Raw genomic sequence first — 27052 nt, forward strand, 5'->3', positions numbered from 1 at the left:
TAAAAGGCTTTGGAAAAATAACCTGCTTCAATTACAGTAGCAAACACATTATGGTAGCCTGAAACAAGTACTTGGGGGTGCCTTCATCAGCTAACAGGCAATCAATTCATGTAAACACAAAACACCCTGTAATATTTGTATTTATGAGAATGTACCTGGAGTACGCAGAATTGGTTTGTGTTTTTTTCTTTAAATCTGTATAGAAATATGCACAAAACATTGGTTTACATATAATTACAAGTTATAGAGATGTTTATATGATGGTTCATGCTTTTTATCCATATATTTTATTTACAGAGTGTGCATTAGAACTAGAACTTTCTTAGATGTACATTGTAATTATTTTTTTCCACACTCAGGATAACTGCACTAGAAATATGCACACAAGTCAAATCTTTCATGGTATCCAGAACTCTGCGTAAGCTCCATTTTTATACCATCTGCAGAGATCAGTGAAAGGCACCGATTCTTAAGATAAGAAGTCAAGACCACAGTTAAGCTTTTAGATCTAAAAGGAAAGCAAAAACTAAAATTAACTTTTTTTTACTAGATAATCCAAAAGGTATCAAAATAATTAAATAACTCTTCTCTGAATCAACTTTAAAAATACATTTCACATTTGTTGTTTTAGAGTTTAGGTCAGGTTTACTTCTTCAGTAAACAGCCAAACCACAAGCCTCAGACTAACTTGAATCCTAAATACAGAAAGTAGTAACATGCATAAAAGCATACGTATATTTTTTGGCCAAAAATATTTTCCATGCACTGTTAGTGCCACTGCATGTCAGAACAAATTCAGTATTTATTTCTGTGACTCATGGGATATGATCATTTGGTGTCATGCTATCAGTGGTATTTATTTCAATTTTAATAAGATTTTTACTTCTCTGCACAGCTTTTTATAATCTGTAGCTCTATCATGCTGCAACTCAGCCTGGTCACAAGCCATTTAATGTCTATTCCAGATTCATCCTTCAACAGTACTTCAATCATTTTACTTTAAACTGCCTATTAAAGATGATACTGCCTTCACAGAGCAGAAAAGCTATACATCAACAGGACAGCAAGACATGGAAAAGCTTTAAATCATGAGCTTAAGGAGAGAAAGAAATGAGTTTTGTAACTATCAAAATAATTAACAATTTTGGTAGGCTGTATTCAAAGTTCTAGCTATAAAGGGTTTGAGGGAACTCTCTCCTAAGATCAGCAAATTCAGGGCCAGCTACATAAAACAACTGGAGGGATGTTTACAAACAGAAATGGGCCAATACTTCAGACTGGAAACATTCTGGTCACAGCTAAATTCTACATGAACACTTCTAACTCATGCACTTCTACTTCAAAAGGAATCTACAGCACAAAGTTAGCTACAGTATCCAAACTTACATAAAACACCTCACAACTGTCTAACTTTGTTTTACAGCTCTGCATGAGTGGCTGTACTTTGCATCATAGTAACAATCTTAGGATTAGACACCAAATAAATGTAAAAACTTAGGGAGAGCTTAACATCAACTACCAGAAAACAGAAAAGATGTTACAAAAATGGGGAAGCCAGGACTCTACACAATCTTAGCATACATACTGCTTTTTATATCTGTACTTCATAAATCTGTGAAAATCATTTAACTACAAAACTTCAGGTAGAAAAATAACTGTAGATTTTGTCTACGTGTTATTAACATGTACTAGTATCAATTGTTTTTAGTCAAGATACAGTGCAATACCTCTTCGAAATAAATGCAAAGAGTCCAGAGAGAGAGAGTGCAAGAGTACCTTACCCCTGGCAATTTATAATAGCGTAGTATAGAGTATTTTTTCATGGAGGTAAGCCAGAATAGCTACTGTACTTCCAACTGGAACCCAGCTTAATTCATGTTAACTTCAAGCACCGCCAAAGTCCTTGAGATGAGACAAGCTAGAAGGAACAGTTATCTAGACCTCAAGGAACTCCTCTTACGCCTTCAGGATACAAATCTTAAATATGATCATAGCATTTTCATCCAATGAAAGAATAAGCCAAAGAAAGAAAAATAAATGTAAACCAAGTTTATTTTGCTTTTAAGTAGTGTTCTTTAAGCACTACAGCATGGTAAACAATGTAAATTAGTATAAGTAATCTCAAAAGCCAGAGTTTTTTTTTTTATTTTATGAGTTGTTAAAAAGATGCAGCCTATTCTAACAGGATAAATATTTTAACCATTTCACTTCGAGTTAATGAAGGCTCACAAATGAGCAACACTCCTCATTGAGGAAAACAAAAAGCTGTTGTCGACAAAGCGACAGCACACACACAAAAACAAAAGAACTGTGTAAAAATAACTAACTGTACTGTGTTCCCATACTCTTTAGAAGTTGCTTTACAATGGGATGATATGCACATGATCTTGCTGCGAACTTGCCATACAACTTGCAAATACATGTAGCCTAGCCTTACCACTCAGTCCAAAAAAGCTGCTAACTGATCAAAACAAATGCAGCACTATAATCCTCTGCTTAACAATTAATTCAATCTGTTTTACTCGTTGCCTTTTCTCCTAGACTGCAGGACAGACTAGAAAGAAAATGATCCCGAATTAAAAATCAATACTCTTACAGGAAATTGTATTATTTTGCAATATAGTCTTTTACAAGGTATGTTTTGCCTATTTTCCCCTTAACCACAAAATGGGCATGAAGTAATTACTTTGAAAATGCCTTAATTTTCAACTTCATGCAAATCTAAATAAAGATGACCAAACAAAAGCTTAAACAATGGAAGGATATTTCACAGAAAATTTCTTATACAAAAAACACATAAGAAAAAGGGCCACTAGGTGACATTTTAATTTACAAATTGGCATCATTTTGGTCAACAAATATCCAACTGCTGTTTTCTTCTATCACAACAAAGTAGCTGTACAGAAAGAAAACTGCAAATCTTGTTTTATTATTTCTTTTAATCACACATCTCCTCAGGAATTTCATGTGGATTAAGGATGCCAGGTACAGACAGCTGAAGTTTATGCTTTTCCTCTTGAGCCTGGCGAAGGGCTGTTTCTCTTTCCTCCAAGAATAAGTCTGATGTGTCTTCACCTGCAAATTCCTGTATAATTCACATAAACTCATTAGTTTATTGTCAAGTGCTTTAGGCAGAGTAATAAGCTTCCAAAATCCAAAATGATATAGAAAACATGTTGCCCTCACATTCCCTGCCAGACTATTTCCTTTTTCTGCTTTCTGTTCCTATGGTCAGAACTAATATAAAGTATTGCAAAATATTTAAAGATTTTCACTATGTGTTACAGAACAGGCTGCTACAGTAACCCAACGTATGGAGTGTATCACCTTTAAAGCAGTATCATTACAATTTTGACTGACAATTGCAGTCTCAAAACTAATTAACAAACCCTTTCCTACAATCTTCCTGAATTCTAGCATCTTTCAACAAACAAAGCATGGCATTACTCTAGCAAGTTTCAAAAGTCCCAATCCCAAGCAGAATTGAAAAAAACATTATTGAAAATCAACTTTCTGTATTTCCCACTAGAGTAAATTTTGCAGCCATCTTAGACACATGCACTGTATGCACAGTGTAAACACAAGTGATGACATTTAAGCCCAATTTATAAAATTAAATCACGCTGAACTAGATTGTACAATACACCATCCAGAGTCATTAAAAAACATTAGAGTTCTTGCTACATTTTAAACAGCTGCAAAAGAACTAGCATCTCCTAAACGAACACTGAATGAACACTGCCCAAGTACTTTCCAACAGTATAATCCAGCTGAATAATTGTCTTTCATTTCTTGAAAAAAACACACCAAACATACCTTGATTTGGACCAGGAAATCTCTTAAGTGTTCCTTGAAAGCAGGAATATCCTGGTTTAAACTGAAGAGTCCTGTCACAAACAGCTTAACCTGGGCACTAACAGTAAACACATCAGTTAGTATTTCAAGATGTAAGAACCCACTTAAGTAGTATTAAAGAATCATGGCACACTTACTCTTGCAGGTGAGGAAATGCAGATTTGAGAAGATTAGCAACATACTCCTGAATAAACATTTGGTTGTTAACTGGATTTCCAGGGTTTAATGGAGTACTTATTTTTCCCTCCTCTACTAAGTTGAACATGTATGCAAGGATTGATGCATGCATTGTCAAACCTGAACAGAGCAAAGTTACACATATGCAGTTATTATTCAGAACAGGATGCAGAACAATATTTTGTGTTCAAAAGGATTGTTTTCATCAACTGGCTCACATATATATTCTTACCAGCAGTGTGTGAGGTGTCTGTTACAACTGAGAAAATGTGCTGAAGGATATCACAGAAATATGTCTGATAGAAACTCTGGGCAGCAGTCTCTTCTTGTGCAACATTCTGTAGTAGAGTGTAAAGTATCTGAAGTCCTGAAAAATACACATTAAAAAAACCAAAGTTACCAGCAGAACAATATTAAAACCTCTGTGCATATTTTTGCCTTTTCCAAAACAATACAAATATCCCAAGAAACTCCGACAGGCACCGAAAAGACAAGCATTATATATGGATTTTCTCAGGCATTTCCTCGAGTAGGCACTAGAGGGCTACAGCATTATTAGACCAACAGAAGCATGAAGAACCAATCACATCACTTTAATGGTACTATTGACAGTGAGAGAAACCCACTACCAAAAGAAGTGCTTGCTAATTTAAGAAGGGAAAATATTTTAATTTTTAGAATTACATGAAAATTTTAATTACTTTACTAGGTCAAAAGCAACCTTCTATCCCTGTCCATTCCAAATACTGATGCAAAACAATTAGCTAAAAACTGAGTGTCTTCACAACAATTTTATCTTAAAAAAATAGATCTTTTTAGAATTTAAGACTTTTACATAGCCTCTCCTAGGGTCCCCTGATAACTGTCATTCTGGAGGGCTCTTTAATTCCTCAAGTCTGTTAGATGAAGTGATACACTCAGCTGTTCCATGAAATTTCATCCTCAATTTAAACAGCTTGCTGTTATAGAATCATACAATCATTAAAATTGGAAAAGACCTCAAGGACCATCAAGTCAAACCCAACACCACCTAACCCACTAAAACATGTCCCTAAGCACCACATCTACACGTTTCTTGAACACCTCCAGGGATGGTGACTCCACCACTTCCCTGGGCAGCCTGTTCCAATGCCTGATCACTCTTTCAGTGAAGAAATTTTTTCTAATATCCAGCCTAAACCTCCCCTGGTGCAACTTGAGGCCGCTTCCTCTTGTCCTATCACTTGTTACTTTAGCGAGGAGGCCAGAGCCCACCTCACTACAACCTCCTTTCAGGTAGTTGTGATAAGTGATAAGGTCTCCTCTCAGCCTCCTCTTCTCTAGACTAAACAACCCCAGCTCCCTCAGCCACTCCTCCTAAGACCTGTGCTCCAGACCCTTCACCAGTTTCGTTGCCCTTCTCTGGACCTGCTCTAGCACCTCAATGTCCTTCCTGTGGTGAGGGGCCCAAAATTGAACACAGGATTCAAGGTGCGGCCTCACCAGTGCCAAGTACAGGAGCACAATCACTTCCCTAGTCCTGCTGGCCACACTATTGCTGATACAGGCCAGGATGCTGTTGGCCTTCTTGGCCACCTGTTGTCCAAAGGAAGCATAATCCACCTTCTTAACAATCTAAAGTATTTCCCTTTCCTTATGCCATAGGCTCGCTCCCAGACTGTGAGTTCAGCCCCCAGCCCAATCCTTCACTTTTCTGCTGGACTTTTCAGTAACTGTCTTACCGAAGTATTAAGTCAAACACCACAGGCAGCACTACTCAAGTACACCTTTAACACCCATTTTATCAGCAGTGAGCTGTTGCATCAGTTCAGCCATTTCAGAAAAGTGCCAAACTTCACACGGAAAAGAAAACAAGCAAAAAACAAACAGTGCTCTCTTACAACTATAGGAATGAAACAGCATCCAAATATTTCAGCCCATTAATGTATACCTGGGCTTGACAACTTGAAGCAGAGACAGAAGAACACCATTCTTGTGCAAATGCAGTACAGAATCATATGACTGGAATGCCAAGTTTGACTAAAGAAAAAGATGCAAGAAAAGAGCATTCTACCAGAAAATATCTGATACTGCAAACAAAGTCTGCATATTAAATACTTCCACTTACCTGTATCTGCAACATTTCTCATTGTATGTTTGAAAGCCCAAATAATAGAATCCAGAACAAGTTTGAACTGTGCAGGCGGAATGGCCAGAAATGCTGGGAAGCAATGAGAATTTACAGCCTGGAGTAGCAAGAAGAAGTTTGTTCTATGTTCAGGATATTCTTCAAAGTCCTAGGAAAAAAAGGGGGGGTGGGGGAGAAAATCTCATTTTCTAAAGGTCCATTATAAGATCTTCTGTTAAGTAGAACAAGTCAATAGCTGACATAGAACAGCATTTAGATCCCAGGTTTAAAATAACCTTAAATGCAAAGCAAAGGTTACAGTTCGCATTGAACTTTCCCCCCAATTTTCCCCACCAAAGCTTAATAAGACCATCTTCTGGAGTTACGCAACATGACATGCTGAGCCATGTAAACACAGAACACCTTAATCACTACTCAGTCCACAGACAGACAGATGGTCTCAACACTGAGAACATACGTTGCTAGAGCAGTAAAATTTCTGGTTACACCCTATTGCAAAGTAGCACTAATTCATCTGGTAGTGCTCAATTATTATGTAAATACCGGTAGCACACTATAGCAGAAGAACTGCATTAATGAGGAAATACTCAGAACTGCTGATTAGTACTTATACTAATAAATCTTAAATATTTATGAATTTCAGCAGTAAGTCCTACACTGACAATTGACTGAACTACATACACTTCTGCTTCCAGAAGCATGACATTCGAAGTCCCCAGAAGAATTACTAATGACTTAAATGGAGAGCTAAACACAGAAATTTAAAGCAATAAGATTGACATATCCAACTCAACATCCAGACTTCAAAACAAGTATGTTCATTTGAGCAGAAATTTCTTCAAGTGCCACAAATGCACTTTGTGACTGCAAAAAAACCAGGGAAATGATCCACAAGACACCACACATGGAAATTATATCCACAGAAAGGCAGCATGAACCCCTGCTGAATTTCATAAGAGGAAAGCATTCACTATACACTGCTTCCCTTCATTGCAAGAAAAGGATATCTTTCACTTAAAGATGCACCAACACCCAGGATTAGTACTCTTATAAAACCTTTCTTTTGTTGTCAGTCAGTACAGAGATGCCTTATCCAAAGTATAAATACCTTGTTGATCATATTTAATGTGCACTCAAAAACAGCATCAAATATCTGAGGTATTTCAGCAGTAATGTGTACACCCAGCTTGTTTACAATGATAGCCATAGTACTAAGTACTTCAGGTTCTCTAGCAGCTGGAACATTTCTCTGGTAGTCAATGAGAACTGCATCCAACAAGGGAGGAACGAAGTTTTCAGCTACCTAATTGAAACAGCAAGCCATGGTTATAACAATACAGTTATTGAACAAAGTCTCTAGCATACAGTTTATAGCAAAGTTCATTGTTTAGTTACAGGACATAACTTCTAAGTTGAAATATATTACACTCCCATGAACACCCCCCGTCCATCCAGCAAGGCTTCCAATAGGGTTCTCTCAAACCTCCTTGATTCCCTTTAAGATTACTCTCAGCTAAAATTCACTCAAGTATCTCAAATGTAGCTCAGGGTTACCTCTATATGATCACACTTTCTCCTTTATCCACTACAGACCTCCGGAAGCAAGTTCCTAGGACCAACTGAGTCAACAGCAGAAGAACAACAAAACCCCAGAGTTCTTCCTAATCCTGTCTTACAAATTATTTGTATAAGATAAATCTACTTACCATCTGAGGGTCATTAGACCTGCTCACCCAGCCAGAAATTAGTTTTAAAGTTTCCCTTTTTACAGTCCTCATACTTCTAATCAAGGGCTGCTTTGTTACCATTTCACCTGAAAAGTTTTAAAGCTTCAGTTAATCGAGTAAAGTGTAACAAGATTAACTTAAATTGGTACTACAAAACAGAGAACACTTGATTTTTACATCCAAACTACAAGGACTATTAAAGACTTATGTGTATTGTGCAAATAAAAAAAAAAACCAAAACAAACTACCTCCCCATTCCAGCTCCATATGTCCAAGTTGGCATTTAGCATTACAAAACCACTACTGACAGTACCCTACTTAGAGAGTTCAAAAACAAAACTGCAGCTTACTTTCCAAGTAAGGGGAAAAAAAAAATCACACATTCATTTAACTACCTGAACTGAGCTTACACCCTGGTTCTCATTAAATGATGGGGGGAGGGAGAACAAGATAGCTCCTGCTTTCATCTAAGATAAATAATCCTTCCACTTGGCTTTGGGGGTAAAGTCCACATTTCTCCTTACTTCAGTTTCTTACACCCAAATCCATGCAGTTTCATCAACAAAACCTGATGTAATTAACGTACACACACAGGAAAATCTGAAGAGTGCAACGAGGAAAAGAAAGGTAGGATTGCTCATGCTGGTATCAGAGCCATCTCTGGCAAGATAGAGCCAGTTGTGAAAACATACTCTAAGGCAACTACAAATCACAGTAGTTGCTGATCAAGCATCACATCAGGACTACAGTCCCAGCAACTGCTTCCTGTTCCTTCAGTGTTTCTGACAAGAGCAAATTCCAGCCATTAGAGCTGCAAAATCAAAAGGTATTGACTTCTCATCCAGTTTTCTTCTGAATTGTGAGAAGCTACAAGGTCAACCAGCTGCCCAGTCACTAAGTTTTATTTAATATTCACATTTCCAAATATCATCTCTACTGACAAGAAAATTGGTCATAACACAGAATCCAGTAACTGACTCATTTACTCTTGTAATGACCTACAACAGAAGCACATTCTACTGAGGTACCATAGGACCTAACTTATCTAGCAAAAAATAGGTTAGGTAGTTGAGAGTTCCTTCTCAATGACTGCAAGCCTGGTTTAGTGAAGATGCCTGAAAGTCATGACAGAGTTACATTTCTGTAATAAAGCTATTTGGTAGCACATTATCATACCAAAACGCTGACAAAATCTTTTGAAAAAATAAATGAGATTCTATTTAAAGACAGTGTTCTAATATTCAATATTAGAGTAAGCTTAAAGAACACATGCTCCAACTTCATCTCACCAAGATGCCCGTTAATTCTGGGTATTTACAGTGTTTTGCACCATTCTTAAACCTTCTCATTTATAGGTGTTTTCTTCCTCCCTCTAAAATCAGGCCTTCTTTATTTGAATAAAACATCTGTTAAACAGAAGAATCTAAGCACTTTCAGTCATTCTCCACTTTCCCAAACAATAAAAAGAACACAGTAAAATTAGCCTTATTGGAATATACTGACTGAAACCTGATGACATACACTGCTAACCCCCATTTTCAGGAAGAACATGGAATTTCTTACCATTAGCCTGAATAGCTGCAGAAATATTTTCACTTAGGCACTTGTACACATTCAGCATATCTAAATAAATTCTTCCAAGCTGAATCACAAAGGGGTGACCAACTGCTTTACATGCTCTTACATTGGTTTTCAGAATGCTACCAAGCTGCTTAACTGTTTCAGGATCCTTTAGAATATCAACATTCTGTTGAAAAAAGAGAGTCCATTTTGTTTAGTGAATAAAACTGTCCTTTAGATTTCAATATAAAAGTGTAACTTTAAATAATTTATCTTATACAGTGTTAAAGAACATATCACTGAAATTTACAGACTATATATACTGCTGTTTACTTCATGACACTTGTCACTACCTCAAACAGTCAGGATAAAACTTCAATGGATTTAATAATGCTCTTCTGCAGAAGTATTTTTGCTAGAGTAGTAAAAGCACTACTCAAGTTAAAAAAAAAAGAAATCATGGAGGAGGAATTAAGATGAAAACACACAGAACTGGTCCAAAGGAAAGGCAGTATGTCCTTGCTTTAAGGGGGAAGTCAAGAGTGAGAAAGTAACTCAAGCTTGCTTAAGTTTCAAGATCTTAATTAGATTAACTCCTAATGGAGTGACCTCTTGTGCAAGACTGTTGTTCTTTAATGTGTGGAGGTAAAGCATTTTGAAAAGACTGAACGAAATGGAAGACTAAAGAAAGAACTAAAGATGTACTTTAAGAGAATGATGGAAGAGAAAGGAGGAAGAGTGAACAGTATTTTTAGCATTTTACCTTTTGTTATTCAGAAAGAAAATTTACTTCTAAGACAGGTGAAAGGGAGCCTTGGAAAAAATTATTGAAACATTCTGTACAGTAGCAGAAAATTGTCCTTTAAATCAGATTAAACACAGTATTTATTTTGTCATTTAAGTCACCTCTCTCAAAAAAACACTTTACTTTCATGTCAATCACTGCTTTAGCCATTATTTAATGAAATTCACAACAGCTATGTACACTTAACATTATGCCACATGAAAAATAAACCCAGGGTAAGAGTTAACATTTAGCAGGTCTTCTTTACCTGAACACAGAATACACTTAAAATTTATGAGCTTACTTTTGTTGCCTGTTGAATTATGCTGTCCCATACTTGATTAGGGAGCAACATGTATTTTTCTATCAGATGCTCCTGCACACTCTGGTCTGTCTGTGCACCAATCATGTATCCTACTGCTTCATAGAATGTATGCACCTAAGTGGAACATCAAGAAGTCAAACAGGAAGGCTAAAAAGCAGTAAAGGAAATTTTACACTGTTCTGAACTAACATATACTGAAAGCTGAAAATGGGTTTCCACTCTTTTACACTTGACTTTACAAGATACTTTTCTGTTCTAACTTTCATCACGTATAAAACAAACCTCCATCCCCTTCCCTTACAAATGCCATTATCTACATCCCAGGGTCACTATTCATTTTGCCACCATATGTTTTAGTGAGGAAGCTCAGACATATGCTATTTAACTCTACATACTACCAGACATGCTTAAACTGTAGACTGGATGACATCACTAAGTACCTTCTTCCAGATGCCAGATCCACTCTACCGAAGTTTCAGTATGTTACTGCAACACCTCAGTGCATGCTGGGCATGCACACTACTCTCACTTCATGAGCTGCACCCTTCCTCGATGTAGGTGCTTTTGCATTGCTCCTTGCCCCCACTTCCCAAATACTAGAGCTACAGGTATACTGTTATAGTAGGATATTACCCTTTCCTGAAGTAAAACCACAAAATTAGATTCAGGATCTTGTTAAAACATTCCAGAAATCAAAATTCCAACTAAATGTACTTTAATTCTGCTTCTGAGCATTCTAATTGAGATCTCAGTAATGCAACCTGATCATGCTAAGAAAAAACTAAGGAATATAATTTGAGCCTTGAAAATCACTACTAAATTTCGAAATAAAGTTAACTTTGCATTAGTCTTTAGGAATTATTCACAATGCTGAATTAAACGTACCTGTTGTGGCTGAAGATCACAGATGATTGTATTAATATTGTTCAAGATTTCATCAATAAATGGCATGACCTCTCCCACTTGAACCTGAACAAAATGTCGGCGGCATTTTTGTGCTATTTTTATGAAAGTATCACAGGCCATATCCTGGACGCCATCATGGGTTTCTAAATTAAATCAAGTCAGTTACTGCTTTGCATTTTCCCCCATACGTGTCCATGTATGGGCATCTTTTTTTTTAAACTAATTAAAACAGCAAGTGAAAAACATAATTACCATGCATAAATTCAAACAGCTTGTTGACTACTGTCTTCAAAAATTTCCAGTGAGCTCTCAAAAACCGTGGGTATTGACCTACTATATACATTATATTTGATGCAATAATGGCTTTATTGTCTTTTCCTCGCTTTTGTTCACAGAGTCCCAGGAGATCCTACAACATAACATATTTTTAGTTTCCTCTCCAAGTTTGTCCAGTTCAATTAAAAGTACTAGAAGCACAAAATCCTACAAGGAGCTATATTAAAGATAAAGGATATGGTTGTCATCATCAAGTTCAAAGTCTAAATAGAGAAACAAACAAAAAACCTAGGTGGGTTAACATTGGGCTGATGCCATTATTTAAGTTTCAACCAAACCAGGAAAGCTGCGCTTTCAACTATGGAATAGAATTTTGAATATAACTAAAGATTTCTGCAAGGGGTGCTTCAACAAGCCTCAGAGCTTTCAATACTGACCAAGGAGTTGATATCAATATAGATTTCACATCAAATAGAATAAATTAAACTAAATCTTCTGTATGAATTTATATGACTTGTTAAAGCAAGGTCCATTGTTCTTATAAAAAAAATTTTGTTCCTGTACTCTCCCACGCATACGTTTACTAAAAATTCACTTTGACCAATGAATATTTGGAAAATGGCAAAATAGCAGGTGTTAGCTCGTTAAGAATGTGCGTTATTTTGCCACTCTCATTTATTTCATTAGCAATCCCTTTCCATCTCTTCTGTATCCCCAAAGAAAAACACATCCTCATAACCTGAATTTTATCCCTGAAATTTTCAACATGAAAAGGCTCTTTGGATTTGTGCAGTGTTCACAGCTAACAAATTTATCAGCCTTAATCTTCTACAAGGATATAAGATTTCCCATTAATTTATTCTTATCAACTTGCCTGCTGTACAATGTAGCTTACTAAGAACATGCAGAAGTATTTTTGTAAACTTAGTTTTATTTCTTGAGCATAAAATCTGAAGTGTGACAAAGCTATTAGTTCTGCACCATAATACCTTAATTACTGTAACAAGGAATCTTTTTTCATCTTCTTCATGCATTGCACCACTGATTGAGCCTATAGCCCAACAAAGGGTATTCAAATTTTTCCATGACCATTCTGTTCCATTCACTTGATTGTGAAGTTTTTCAGTCATAATTCGTTCTGTGTCCGCATAATCCAGATGCGTAAGATAAACTGAAAGATATCAACATTGAACAGGCACATTTCAAAGCAACAACCTGGATAAATTAAGTTTGTTTTAAGGAAAAGACAACCAAATTGTTAGATAAGTGCAATGTTTCTTGCCTGACCTCATGACAGAATGAGCTAAAAATTTAACACAAATTTGTTAAAACTGTATTTTAAAGAGAGACAATAAATTTATTGGGAATCTGTTTGTTCTAAGGGATCTCAACAAAACACCACATGGAAGCAATGTGAAAAGTTTAAATCAATTAATGTCTCACCTATCAGTCAAATCAGCAAAGTTGCTAAGTTAAATTATTAACTAAAAGGCATACACAGTGATGCTCTATAGGGACTATGGAATCGGCTACCTATGGGGGACATTATATAGTGTGTAAGCATTTTCTTCCGCTCTTTATTTCAGTGTAATTAAGTCTGCTGGTTGTAATAACCACCCATTAAAGTGGCAATGGTACTCCTGAACAAGTATAGATTGGAAGATTCAAGTATCACAACCCAGACACTTGCTTCAGCCCCAAGTAAGTTTAGTATCTTGAATATAAAATTCTAAAACCCAGCAAGTCAAAAGCAATTTAGGTCCAGATTCAGAAACATATTTTTACTGTGCCATAGAACACAGCTTCCACCAAATTCTCACTTCTTTTTATAATGGAATCTTAAAAATAATACACTATAAGCAATAGTTAACACCAGAAATCAAACACTAACTATAACTGCATTTCCATATAAATAATCCTCTACCTGAAAATACAACTTAAGGCTCAGGACATACAGTAGTATTTTTAATACAACAAATTAAACAATACAAACAAAAATGTTTTTCACATTCTATACGAAAAGATGTCAGAACGAGTCATCTAATGATGGCTGTACTGACACCACAAGTACAAAGGTGAGAACAAAAAAAGAAATCCACAAACTTTCCATCGCAGAGCTTTCCCCCCGCCCCCCACTTCTAGTTCATAAACCAATTATTTAAACACTCTGTGTTCCCTTACAATATTTGCATTTGATAGAGAAATATACAATATTGAAGGTTTGATGTCCTAAAGCTTAGATATATGACACTTTTAATGCCCCTTGCCCTTTAAAGTTGCAGCTAGGACTCAAATTTTTTTCTTGCCTGAAAGAAACCCTAAGTTATCACTCTAATACATAGGGACTATCAATTCACCGACAAAATGGTCACAGATGAACGTGAGAGTTCTAAAGATAATAATATATACACACACAAAAATAAAATACACTATAAAATACTTATGCTGGTGTTCTTCAGTGCACTCATTTATTTTTTTCTACATTATACGTAATTAATTGCAGCTTTTGTACTTTCAAGCAAGGTCATTATAAGACCTCAGCACTGACTTTGGAAAAGATTTTTGAAGCTTAAGTTCAGGCTGGAATTTTGTGTTTTGTTTAAGAATATAGATGTGTTAAAAATAATTCAGAAGACCTATCAAAAGAAGAAATTTTTGCTGAGGAGTCCTGGTCTACACAAGACTACAACTGTAAGTGAAGTAATAACCAGCAAGTCCACTTCAGAAAAATCCTTCCAATTTAAAAGCTTTCTGACAAAACTAAGGTTTCATTGGATCTGAAACATTTTGGTAAAGGAATACCAAAAGGTGCTGTTCAATGGGAAAAGGTAAGTGACAAAAATTAAGTAGAACATTACTACTTAACCGAGTTATGCAGCACTATGAGCATGAAACAAACTTCAGAGCAACACTGCCTCCTCCCTTTCAAGACTGTGTACTACTCCTCACTTACCATAATTTTACCCACACATAATTCAGATCATAAACTAACGTTCTGTAACATACATGCTGCTGATGGCAGCTGCACAGACCTACAGCACACAAATACCAGCTAGGACACTTACCCAATGTTTCTCTCATATTTTTATACAGGTTTATGGAATCTGTATCCTTCATGAATTCTCGTACTACTTCCCCTTGATCATTTTCCACAACTAGGACTTCTTCAGGTTTAGCCATACGGCTAACCATTAGCAATCGCACCTGTACGTTGCAAAATTAAAATTGAATCAAACTGTAACATGAAAATACACACATACCTCCACAGGTGTTTCCACAGCACTCTGGTCAGGCAGTCTGACCCATATAAAGAGTACATCCAGCACTTCATGAAATTAGCTCACAATAAGATTCTACAGAGACATGTTAGCTAAAAAGCCATTAAAAATAGAGCCTGCTGATTTGTCTCTCCCCATGAACAAGCTGAGTAGCCAAAAAAAACCCCAAAACCAACCTATGGAATATACTTGATAGAGCTTCAAAATGCATATTCAATATTAGGGCTTTTAAAGACCAGTTTTGCCATATACACGTGTTTTTTCCTCCAACTGTAACACTCCAGCCTTTATCTTGTTAAAGAAACAGTTTAATAGATTTTTTTTTTTTTAAATAGCCCTACATTCGTAACAAGTATCTTAAAAAAATCAAAACACCTTATTACTACTCCTGTTAGCTACCAGTATAACCTTGAAGTATTTTGGCAATTGTAGCACACTAAATAACTAGAGTTGAATCAATTAACAACTACTCAAAGCAAGAAAAGTTTTCGTGTCACTCCTTATATGAAGCAAAATCTCAATATTCAGGGACAGTAATTAATTCTTTACAGTACCTTTACTTAAGCAAGTATTACCTTGGACAATACAGGCAAATAAAGCTGTCTCCTTGGAGGAACATCAAAGTGTTGACTTGACGAAAGCAATGGAGAAGCAGATGTTGAAAACGGACTTTCTCTGTAGAGCTCAGCAGCTAAGTGATTCCAATATTCAAGACAAATCTTGAAAATTTCAGTTTCTTCAACTTCTGATACCAATAACATATAATGAAGAGCCTGGAAAAAAGTGTGGTTTAAACAGCTGATTACTAATAATTTCTGCAGATAAAACCACATCACTTCAATTTCAGTTATCCAAATACTGATAAAATGCCAAATTAATATAAAAGTTAGGAACAAGTGGCATTAACACTGCAATGACATTACTTACAAGTCAAAGTTCTGTCTGGTAGAGCAACTCAAAAACAAAGTGCCCTATCAATTATGGTTAAGAATTGATACATGCTTGGAAGATAAATCTAAAGTAGCCTGAAGAAGTCTTAAAAATGCCAGAGCCAGATCAGCCTGTTTGCCAATTATCAAACTCACAGCCTCTAGAGTTTCGGTGAGGCTTTTTGGTTCAGAGCCTCTAAAACCCTTCAACAGCTAGCTTCAATGACTGCTATTCTCAAGACTATTACTGCTACTTTGTTCTGGATCCTTATACCCTGAAGAACTGAAGGCAACCATGAAAGCCATACTGCTCCTTTGCTTTCCACAGAAGCCATCTACTAGAACATTTTCAACTTTTTTACTGACAGAATACCCACAGCAGACTGAGAAGGAAGATCATTGATGCAATTCTGACAGGCTGAGATCGAACCGTAGAAATTAGAACTACATAGCCAAACATTTTTTGCCTAGCCTATTTTTCAGTCCCCTGGTGAAAGATATCAAAGAAATAGCCCACCAGTGAACAAACAGAATGAAATAATGAAATCTGAAGACTTTTTTGTAGCTTAGATACTACAGTAATCACAGCATTTTAGATCGTGAAGACCTGATTCAGCATCTGTCTCTACAATATCAAAAGAGGGATGCCAAACAACCATACATTAGTCTTCTACACATCTTTTTTTCTTGGAATTTCACTTGCAATAACTTATGTAGCCTCCTTCACTAGTCTACACAGCTCCAATGAACCTGTGGAACAATTTCAGAAGATCAAAGTGCAGGAATAAACAGGTTAGAATGACACAGAACTTTTAAAGTAGCTGTATAACTAGGTTGTATTACACTGGAACTTACAGAAGTGAAGTCTGCAGCTATTTTAGGCCAGCCTAAAACTAGCCTAAGAACTTTGTTAAACATTTCATCACCCTATACAAGACTGAAAGGGGTTCAGAATTGAGTTCTGTAAATGTCAGTTTTAAAGAAGAATTTAACATAGTTATGCCAGACAAGAGAACAGGCCAATACCTAAAAACTGCACTCCAACACAAAATTGCACAGGGCATTCAACAGCCTCAGTTGTTTACACAGGTCTTCCTGATAAAGCGTCAACACAGGTAGAAACTTGAGCCACACTCCCTCGATTCAGTTATTTTGAAAGCTTACTATGTACAAGTTCAGGAATTATTTGGGAACTGCTGATAGTTGTTCTTTTTAAAAATAAAAAAAGGGATGCTCCTCTTAGTTCATTCTTCTAAATAAGCTACAATTTTGTATTTGCAACCAACTTAATAATGTAAGTTTCTTGTGGAGGGCTACCTCCAGAAGAAATGTATTGAGAATACTAGCTGGAAAACAGACTAGAATTCAGACAGAAATGTTAGATTACAGCTAATCCACCTGCAAAATGTACTTCCCCCTCCCAACAGAACCTAGTCTCCAGGTTTGAACTGCAGTATTGTTTTCCACTTCTGTCTCAGCGCAGTTCTGCACCCTATTGCCTCCATACCTGTGCAGGGCTTGATTCTGGGCACAGAAAGTGGTGCTTCAAGGGGCTACAGAGCCAGTTTCATCCCCTTAGAGCTCAGCAGTGGGAGGGAGCTAGCAAAAAAGTCACCACAGAACAGCTCACCCTCAGCAAAATTTTTATTCACAATCTAAATCACACAACCGAAACCCCCTCATTTTGTGACCTAGACCCACTACAATACAAGGTAGCACCTTGTGTGTTTAATAGTCACCTAGAATGACTGAATAGCTGAATTTCCACATATCCCAGTGGTTTTGACAGTGAAGTGCAACTTCACTGTCAAAATGGAAAAGAATGCAGCAGTCTCCCAGAAAAGAAGGGAACAAGCAGAGAGGAAGGATAACTGTAAACCTTATTCTCAGCCACTACTGTAAGACAGCTGATAAAGTTGAGGCTCGTAGGTCCTCCTTCAAGACCAGCAATACTATAATAAAGCACGCATAGTCATTTGGTAGAGCTCTGCCATCAAGCATTATTGGTGTACATGGTATTGGCAAACAGAGTATCATCCTTGTTGTCCATCTCAGCTGAAACCAGGACAATCCTTAAGGATATTATTATTACCTTAAGTTACCTTTCAGGTAAACTTTGGGAAGTGGCAAATTAGGCAAGAAGCTACACCAGGATGGAAGCACTGAACTGCAACGTTCACTGTACCCTGGAATACAGCTTTAGATGCTGAATAAAAACATAACTGAGCTGCTTCACACTGACCGAAGAAAGTCATAGCAACACCTTCTCATGAGAGTTAAACAGAAAATACAGTATGTAAAGACCCATGGAAAAATAATAGATTAATTTACTTTAAAGCAGTATTTAACATTTTCAAAAAGAAAAACTAAGAAAAGGGAGAGACCAACCTATGGTATTCTGACATCGTATTAGTATAGGAACCCCAAAACCAGAATGCCATAGAAGCATTCTAGGGAACAAAAATTTTGTAAGGTTTTTTGTATTCCTGTAATTTACTAATTATGTCAAGGAAATGGCATTTACTTACTCACTTTAAGTACAACGACCTAGAGATTACATTAGTTCCACATCCTTTGAGTATGAGAACATACTTGCTGCATTCTGAAACCAGAACCTGAATAACTTACCTCCATTAATGTTTCCCTCAGGTTTAATCTTTTTTCTATAAGTTGACCATGTTCCTTCAGAAACGTGCAGAGAAACAAACTAAGATTCTGAATGAAGTTCTGTTCATCATCTTTTCCATTTGAGTATGCAAGTCGGATATTGGTATTTAAAGGAAGCATCTAGTAAAAAGAAGACAGGCACAATCGAGAATTTCCCATTTTATACAGAAGTAGAACTACTATATATTAACAAATATTTTGCTCTTTTAGCAAAAAAGCCCTTCTACTTTTCATGGTATCCCCTCTTTACAGAGCTTTCTTACAAAAGTCTTATAGCGCCTTCATTTTATGCTTGATCCCAAGATGGACAGTAAGGAGACCAAAAAAAAAATCTAAAAGATACAAGAGTTCTGATGAACTAAACCTTTTCCCACCCCATGTAACAGCAGCTGTAAACAAGGAAAGCATCTACTCCATCACAGACACATCCAACTGACATCAAGCAAAGATGTTCCAAAACTGTGTTTGTTACCTGGCCCCAGTAACTTCAAGTTTCAAAACATTACATCATCATAATGCTAAAACAACATGAAAGACATTCTCCATAATATTTAGAAATTAGCAAGGAATACTCCAAAGGATCCTGAAACATGTCTTTTACTAATCTTGTAGAGATCTCTGGTACCTCTTAAAGAGGTCTGTTGACTTTTAAATTCTATCACTGTACAAAAAACATTTTCAACATTGTCACCATGTAGTGAATTACATTATTTAAAATCAACACTATTAAGCTATAGAGAGAACAAAGTTTAACACTTTTGCCTCTGCCAGCTTTTGTGTGGCTTTCCCACATGTTCTCCCACTTCATTTTACAAAGTTAAGAGAGTCAAATATTTGCAATAAATGCAACAGTCTGCATCAAATTAATATGCAACAGTTACACTAAAAACCTACAAGTTGCAAACCAAGCCAAATACCCCACTTGGCATTCGACTGATGCTTTGAGGAACAACTTAGGCCAGCTATAAGTGGCATTTAGAATCAAGAGCATCATCTGTAAAAACTGAGGAAGTAATGATCAGCTGCCTAACACACAAAATAACTGTGGTGTGTGCAAAAAAATCTGCCTTTAACTATAACTAACTAAAAATCCTAAAGCTCTACTTGAAGCTGGGGGGAGAGGGGGCATTAAAAGAAACATGCATGCCTGTTCTAAGGAACCTCTAAGACGGACCAACATTGCAAAGAGAGGAAAAAAATGTCAAGAAAACCTTGCAACTCTTCACTTAAGATGCAAATACAATGAGGAAAGAAATACAATTAGGAAAGCTCCAAACTCACATACCTGAATCTGAACTGCTCAGGAGAGACAAGTTATATAAATCTAAAGCATGGCTTTATATGACAAATGTTTTTAGCAGTTCCAAATATTAAACAGCAACTTGCAGAAGTTAGTTTAGTTTAGGACTTAGGAGTCATGCAGTACACATCTTGTTACATCTCTCAACATCAGACAGCCTGAGTGCTCAAAATCCCTCTTACATTAATCGAAACAAATCAATGCAGCAGAAATACAGCTGTGATCCAGAGTCCATAAAATATACTTAGCATCTTCTGATCAAGCCATAAATACCGTTGAAGAACAATATTTGTCCTATCAAGAGCTCTAGAATTACTATAAACCTGTAAACTTAACTAGGTTCTACAGAAATTGATTTTGCTAAATGAAAGTCAAAAGATTTATTAAAAACACTACCTGTTTTAACTGCATCATGGTCAATGTAAAAAGTGTTACAAATTGTTCTTCATACTGGCTTACACTGACACCTGCAATCTCTGTGAGGCACTTCAAAGAGACGTTTCGAAACATGGGAACATTTAAGAACTATTGAGAGAAGAAAAAATAAAGAGTATTACAACACTAAGCTTTTTTGCAACATATTTAAATTTAAAAGCTGTCAATTTTTGCATGAGTACCTTGTATATTAGTGTGCTGATTAATTTGGTCTCAAATATATATCCCAGAGGAATCCAGTTCAGAAATCGTAGCAAAGTTTCCAATGTTGCATGAACTAAGGGAGCATTTTGGGAGTTTTCCTGTAAACGACCATTAGCGTTTATGACATTGTTAGGCATGATGGGGGCAATTTTTAAAAATATCATTAAAGTAGTAACACTTACCATCACAAACTGACACAGTTGAAATATCTGAGAGAATTCATTGCACATGCTGTAAAAAAAATTTTAAAATAAGCATTTTCACATTCCATAAACAATCCTGTCTACTTTAATCAAAACGTCTATGCTCACAGAACAGTTCACAGACAACTGAAGCTGTTCACTCAAAAGCTCCAAGTGAGAGCAACTATTTAGCAGCAAGAACAAAGTCTACCCTATTTTTAAGATCTAAATACATGTACTTGCCTGTCTTTCAAATGCTTAGCTTTTACTTGAGTAATCTGGCCACTGGAAAAATCAAACACTTCTTCACTCAATAGTTTAAGGATCACCATATTATTCTGACAAAGGCTTTCACTAGTCCTGCTTGCTCCCACAATATCGCTTATAAAAGTTGGCCAGTGCTTCGGCCATTCCTGTTTCAGTATCTGAAAAGTGAAGCATTCATACATTAGATACATATTCAAAGCCAAATGCTTTAGAACAAGATTTAAAACTTTATGAACTCTAGCTTACCTGAACAAGAATCATATTCAGTTTCCCAATATACACTTTCTCTTTCTGGAGAAAAGAAGAGAAGAGTCAGGTTATGCATAATATTCCCCTCCCTTTTCCTCCCCTGAAAAGTAGTTCACTTACTTCTACACATGTTGGATCAGATGAGGTCTTGATAATTAGGCCAACAACATATTTTTTAATACCTGCAGAAGAGTTAGGAATTTATTTTCAACTGTGCCAGATACCACAAATGTAGTAACAAATACTTTTGAATTCAGATGCTTCACGTTTTTAAAAAGAAACACCTCTAAGTAACATATATGCATGTGTCAGCATGCATGTCTCTTGACTTGAATACTATATGGAAAAAAAATCCACCTTTGTATCAATTCCTCAAGAGGATATTTCAGAGGTACAAAATGGCTTTATACTTAAGATATTTCAGTAAAACAAAAGGAAAACAGACTAAGGATTAGAGTATACTTGTAGTAATTTGCACCAGGTCAATCAGCTTCCTAAGGGCTGCATAACACTGTATCAGGTTGAAGATGAAAAGACAGCATCCAGCACTGTCCAGACCCCGACATATACTGCGAGAGGTACATAGAAGTGCTTCTGTAGAGCTCCCTCAGTAAAATGTACATCTATCCATTATGCATTTTCAGATCATACCTAACAACTCCAAAGTTGCCAAATATATTCTTATTGCCTCAGTCAAACGTTTATAATGACAGGACAAAACACAAACAAGAGAGGCCTGCATTTTCTTTGACTAATGTTTTATTAACAAAAAGGGAACTCCAAGAACAAATAGATCTTTCTAAGCACAAGCTTTTTAATGCCAAGTTATCTAGAACTACACTGAAAGTTTTGATACATCACCATCACTGCATGTAAGTTCAGAGATGCTCCAGTTTACTTAGACGATCCATTTTAACACAGAAATTCCTAAGCACAGCATTTAAAAGTGAAAAACTGTGCCAGAGCTTAGCAAAGTTTTCCCTGCACAATCTTTCAAGAATTAAACTTAAAACTTTATTCACCAATACAGTACGATGCACTTGGATTTGGATTACGGTGCTTTTATAGCACATGGATGCTATGGATTCCAAAACTGTTAATAAATTCTGGTTTATTGCTTTTGCTTTTTTTGCTTAAATTAACAATTTGTCAACTGGTGGCACAGACTGCATTTAAATCACTTGTTGTATTTCTTCTACAAATGTTATTTAAATTACTTCAGAGTTTTCAGCTCCAGGACAAAAAAAACAAAAAAAAAACCACAAACCCACACCACAAAGCACTGTAGCAAGCTATACTGCCTTAAATTTCATTTTGCCACCTAATCCTCAGCTCCCTCCTCACCACTAACCTTTCAATTACTGAAGACATGGAAACAATGGCTTTCCAAGTGACTTTTCATCACAATATACATATCTAAAACCATTCTGTACAAAACCATCTGACTTCAAGAAAAGACACACAGAGAATCTGGAGTCATGAACTAGACGAACATTACTAACAGTTCTACTTCAACACACCTTTGACACAATGATCAATCTGAGCACATCAGGGATTAAACACTTCAAACCAGGTAAGCATTTTCTTGTTATAGAGAAGTTTTAGAATAGGTATATGCTTTGCTATTCAACTTCATGCACCCAAAGTCTGGTTTCAATCACGTCAACAAGTCAACAGATTCATGCAGACAAAACACATACATTGAAGATTTTAGAAAAAGTTCTCGCTTTACCAAGAAGAATGCCTTATGTTGAAGACATTTCATTCTCCCCTAGCCACTATTCTGAATTTTAAAACATTTCTAAGACTTTACCAGAATTAGTTATTTTTTTTCATTTCAGGCCTGAGCAAGAGGACTAAAAGAAACAGTTTGGTAATTGCATTCTTACAGAAGCTGGAAAAACTAGCTCTAGACCTTGAGCCACTGAATACATACTACATAGGAGCTGCTTTACAGGTAGTTCTAATTACAAATGAAACTATTCATCACTACCAATTGGGATCAATCCATACTACTCTAAAAGAACGGTCATTAGTAAAATAAATATGACTAAGTCACTGGGTAAGAGTTATTACCAAGCACTAGCATGAGTCTGATATCATAGGCCTGTCCTACTATTTTAAGCTAAAACACACACACTTTGCTGAAGCATTACAGTAATTCACAAATGAGATATGAAAGCCCCCAAAATAGTATGGAAATAGGTTTGTAGTGCCAGAAACTAAACTATTATAACTGTCTGCCAAACCACTAAGGGAAGCCTACTGTCGCAACCCTGCATTTCAAAAAGGAATTAGAAAGCAAGTATTGTTCTTACACTTCCAACTCCAAAGCTACATATTTTCCATCTTGCCGCACCAACAGTTTTATGCTGTTTAGTTACAACTTGGATGCTATGCTACCATCAATCTAGCCTTGAGATCAGCAGATTAAAATAGTTGCTCTGCTCCAAAGCTCCTCCATTGAAGAAAAGAAAAAAAACCACATGACCGTAGCTCAAAAAACAACATAAAAAGTTTGCTGGTTTTCACACATCATGCTGCAGGCTTCTAAGGTCTTACATCTAGTGATGCAAGTCCTATTTTTAATCCCTTAAAAGCAGCAGCTATCCAATTCTCTAATGCTCTTTTTGGCTTAAATGGCATTTTCTACTTTTTTTTCTTGATGAATTAATTTCTGCTCCATATTTAAGAGCTCATTTCTTTATTTTCCTAAAGGAAAGAAAATTCTCTGTAGAACAAAGATATTTCAACTTTATACTCCGACAAAACACAACACATAGGCTAGTTACGATTTTTCAGCAGAACACGTCCAAGAAACCATTCAAGGGTAGTAGTCCATTGGATTTGCTAAAATCAGTGTGCTTTGAGAACTTAAAAGGTAGGCATTTTAAGGAGGCAGGAACAGGACATGCATAAGCCACACAGCCACTGCTTAAATTGTCTCCTTCAATCACAGAAGCAGCTGAACAAGCCTTGAAGATGGCCACAACTGCCAAGGTCAGACCCTTCATTGAGCCAAAAAGGAAGAGACAGACATTCCTTAAAAAGACCTTCCAAAAAAATAAAAAAACCCAAACCATAACTACAATACCCAGGTCACATGTAACATTCTTCCAGGACCATCTGACATTACAACTACACTGCCCTCACGACTACCTGTGACCAAAGGGAGCAGACACTGTTTTCCATTCCAAAACTTTCATTAAGACAGCACTGGCAGCCCTAGCACCTGCTCAAGAACTTGTTCGGAAGCTGAAGTAGTAGAAAAGTAGAGTTACCAAAAGGTTCTGTAGTTTTTAAGCTTTTGAAACTAACTTCTGTCAGCTTAGCTCCCTGAACCAGCTCACTAAAGGGCCAGAGAAGCACCAATACTGGCTCAAAGACATCAAAAAGCGTACAGGTGGGGAATACCTTTATCCACAGCAGTTAAGCAGTGATCAGCTTAGCTCCAACATGAAACGGTGACCGAATACAGCAGGTTACCATGAATGCACACAGTTCACAAGTATGTACCTGTAGATAAAACTACTTCTTGTACTTGGAGGCATACAAGCACATCCTTTTATGCAGTTACAGAGCACCAACATTTAACAAGTGTTGAAAATTATCACAACTGGAGCTGCAGATCTGAGTTTACTCTAGTTTACTAATATTAACACATTCTCCTCTTGTATTAAAGAACAAGAGGCAGAAGTGAAGCAGCAGACAATGTAACTCAGTAAATTAACATTATGTTGCAACCAAAATTAGAATTTCAAATCCTAAAACTGAGTTGTCACCTCCAGGGATGTTTGTATGCCTACACACTTATACTAAACTGTAAGTAGTCCCAAAACATGGTCAATATACCATCTTACTTTTAGTCTTAAGAAATAATGCTTTCCCATGTCGTCCCACAAATCATCTTTCTCTGTTAGGGTGAACCTGATCAATCCATTATCTGTTTGCTTTTCCGCAGGAAAAAAAACCAAACACACTGTAATTCACAAAAAATTCTTAAGGAGGGTACAGAAGTTGTCTTCCCCTCAACACACATAAGTGCCATGTAGCTCATTCCCCCCTTTATTACACAGAAAATTAAAAAAATATCTCTTCATGAAGCAGGCCAGAAACTTCCATTAAAATATCAGTTCAGAGAAAAACATCTTCTACAGCAGTTTTCACTACATCAAAAGCTTTATATTTAACACCAGGACTTTCTGTGAGCTACTAAACTGCATCTCTCTCTGAACACTTTTTTTTTCCCCATTTCAAAATGAGAAAAGTTGTACAAGCAATTCAGGTTTAATAATGAAGAAGTGCTTATCCATTCTAACTTAACACACTCCAGACAAGCTTGATCCATTCACAGGAACAGAATTTCATTTCACATCGCAGAATTAATGAAACATATCGCTGAACTGGAAGACCAAGAAGCCTTTACTTCTAGGTAAGTAACTTTTCACACTGTAAGAGAAAATCCTATTGAGACCATAGCACTTTAATCAAATGACATCCTTTGTAAGTATTATTAAAACAATTAACTCTACAGAATATCAAAGTTTAAAGCAATTTAGTATCACCTTAACAAACTGAGAACTTTTACTTGAGAATGATAGTACAATGCTCTGGAGATAAGCCAAGTTGACCACTGTATGGGATGTTCTGGAATATGTCACGCCTTTTACTAAAGCAGCCTCAGTAAGGTTTGAATGAAAGCCACATTATATCATTTGTATACCTGTAAGAGCAAGCCATAGCGTTCTCTTAAAGACTAAATACATATGAAGAACAAGTCTAACCCATTGCTATGATCTGTGGCTAAACATGTCTGAAGGCTGAAGATACAGGCCAGGCTTTAACTGAATGTTACCAGTTCTGTGTTCCATAAATTCCACTTTTGTCTGGGTAACCAAATCAGCAATTGATTCAAACTACTAACTCTACAAGAAAACAAAAAATTTCAAGAAAATGAAAAGCAGAATAATCACACAAATATTCTAGAAATATCAATTGTTTTTGCTCAATTCCTGTTTTAGAATTGTGGGAAGATATAGATGAACTCTCCAAAAGTGCTTAAAATCCTCAGCCTTCAAAAATCAATGACACCTGAGGAACCAAAAAACATTTTTACAAGTTTAAAGATACCAGGGCCAGAAGAACTCAAGACTAAAAGCAATTTTAAAATAGAAGCCAACTCAAGAATGGAGATTCAAGTCTAAAGAACATATCTGAAGAAAATATTTTCCTATTTGCATTTGGAATTCCAGGCTGGAAGCTAAAAGCTCACAGCATTCAGACAGAAGCAATAACAAAACCCTGGCTAACCTCAAGGCCTAACAAGTCATTCTGATGTACAACTTGAAGTACAGCTAGGAAAAAAAAAGCCTCAAAAAAAGGTTACAGCTCAGGCTCTGTAAGGAAATTACACCATTTTGTTTCTCCAATAATTTTCAGGTAGGTTGTTTCAAAACCTTTTTTTTTCTCCACCGATATCTGAGTTCAGGTCTGCCCTTAACTTCAACTCTTAAGGACTGCTATTGCTACAAGGGGAAAACAGTATTTTCTCATAAACGGATTTAGTTGCATCCTAACCAACAAGTAAGATTTGTCAGCTGTATGTACTGCACACATCAAATTAGACATGTTAAGTTTTATAAAGATACATGGTAGAACTTAACCTGCACGATCTGCTTTATTACTAAGCATTACTTTGTCATATTGAGTTTACGTTTCCTGCACCCATCCTTTACTAGTTACACTTTTTGAAAGAAAAATCCTGTCAGCTAAAGGGATGACTGGTGTCAGAATCCTGAAAGAA

At 36.4% G+C, this 27052-nt stretch overlaps 1 protein-coding gene across 1 annotated transcript; it reads right to left on the reverse strand.

Moving 5' to 3' along the window:
- Positions 1–2034: 2034 nt before the first annotated feature.
- Positions 2035–21431, reverse strand: XPO1 (exportin 1; the record flags this gene model as incomplete). The annotated part of the gene is made up of 21 exons (XM_010077936.1): positions 2035–3085; positions 3817–3913; positions 3993–4152; positions 4265–4399; positions 6140–6308; positions 7269–7463; positions 7867–7973; positions 9451–9634; positions 10536–10670; positions 11442–11605; positions 11715–11871; positions 12728–12909; positions 14804–14942; positions 15592–15789; positions 18574–18732; positions 20309–20437; positions 20530–20649; positions 20734–20782; positions 20977–21158; positions 21247–21291; positions 21370–21431. Coding segments are annotated over 21 exons (2915 nt in total), but the record flags the coding sequence as incomplete, so codon positions are not given.
- Positions 21432–27052: the final 5621 nt, after the last annotated feature.

Source organism: Pterocles gutturalis, unplaced genomic scaffold (assembly GCF_000699245.1).
Source record: "Pterocles gutturalis isolate BGI_N339 unplaced genomic scaffold, ASM69924v1 scaffold19768, whole genome shotgun sequence".
In the NCBI taxonomy this organism is placed as follows: domain Eukaryota; kingdom Metazoa; phylum Chordata; class Aves; order Pterocliformes; family Pteroclidae; genus Pterocles; species Pterocles gutturalis.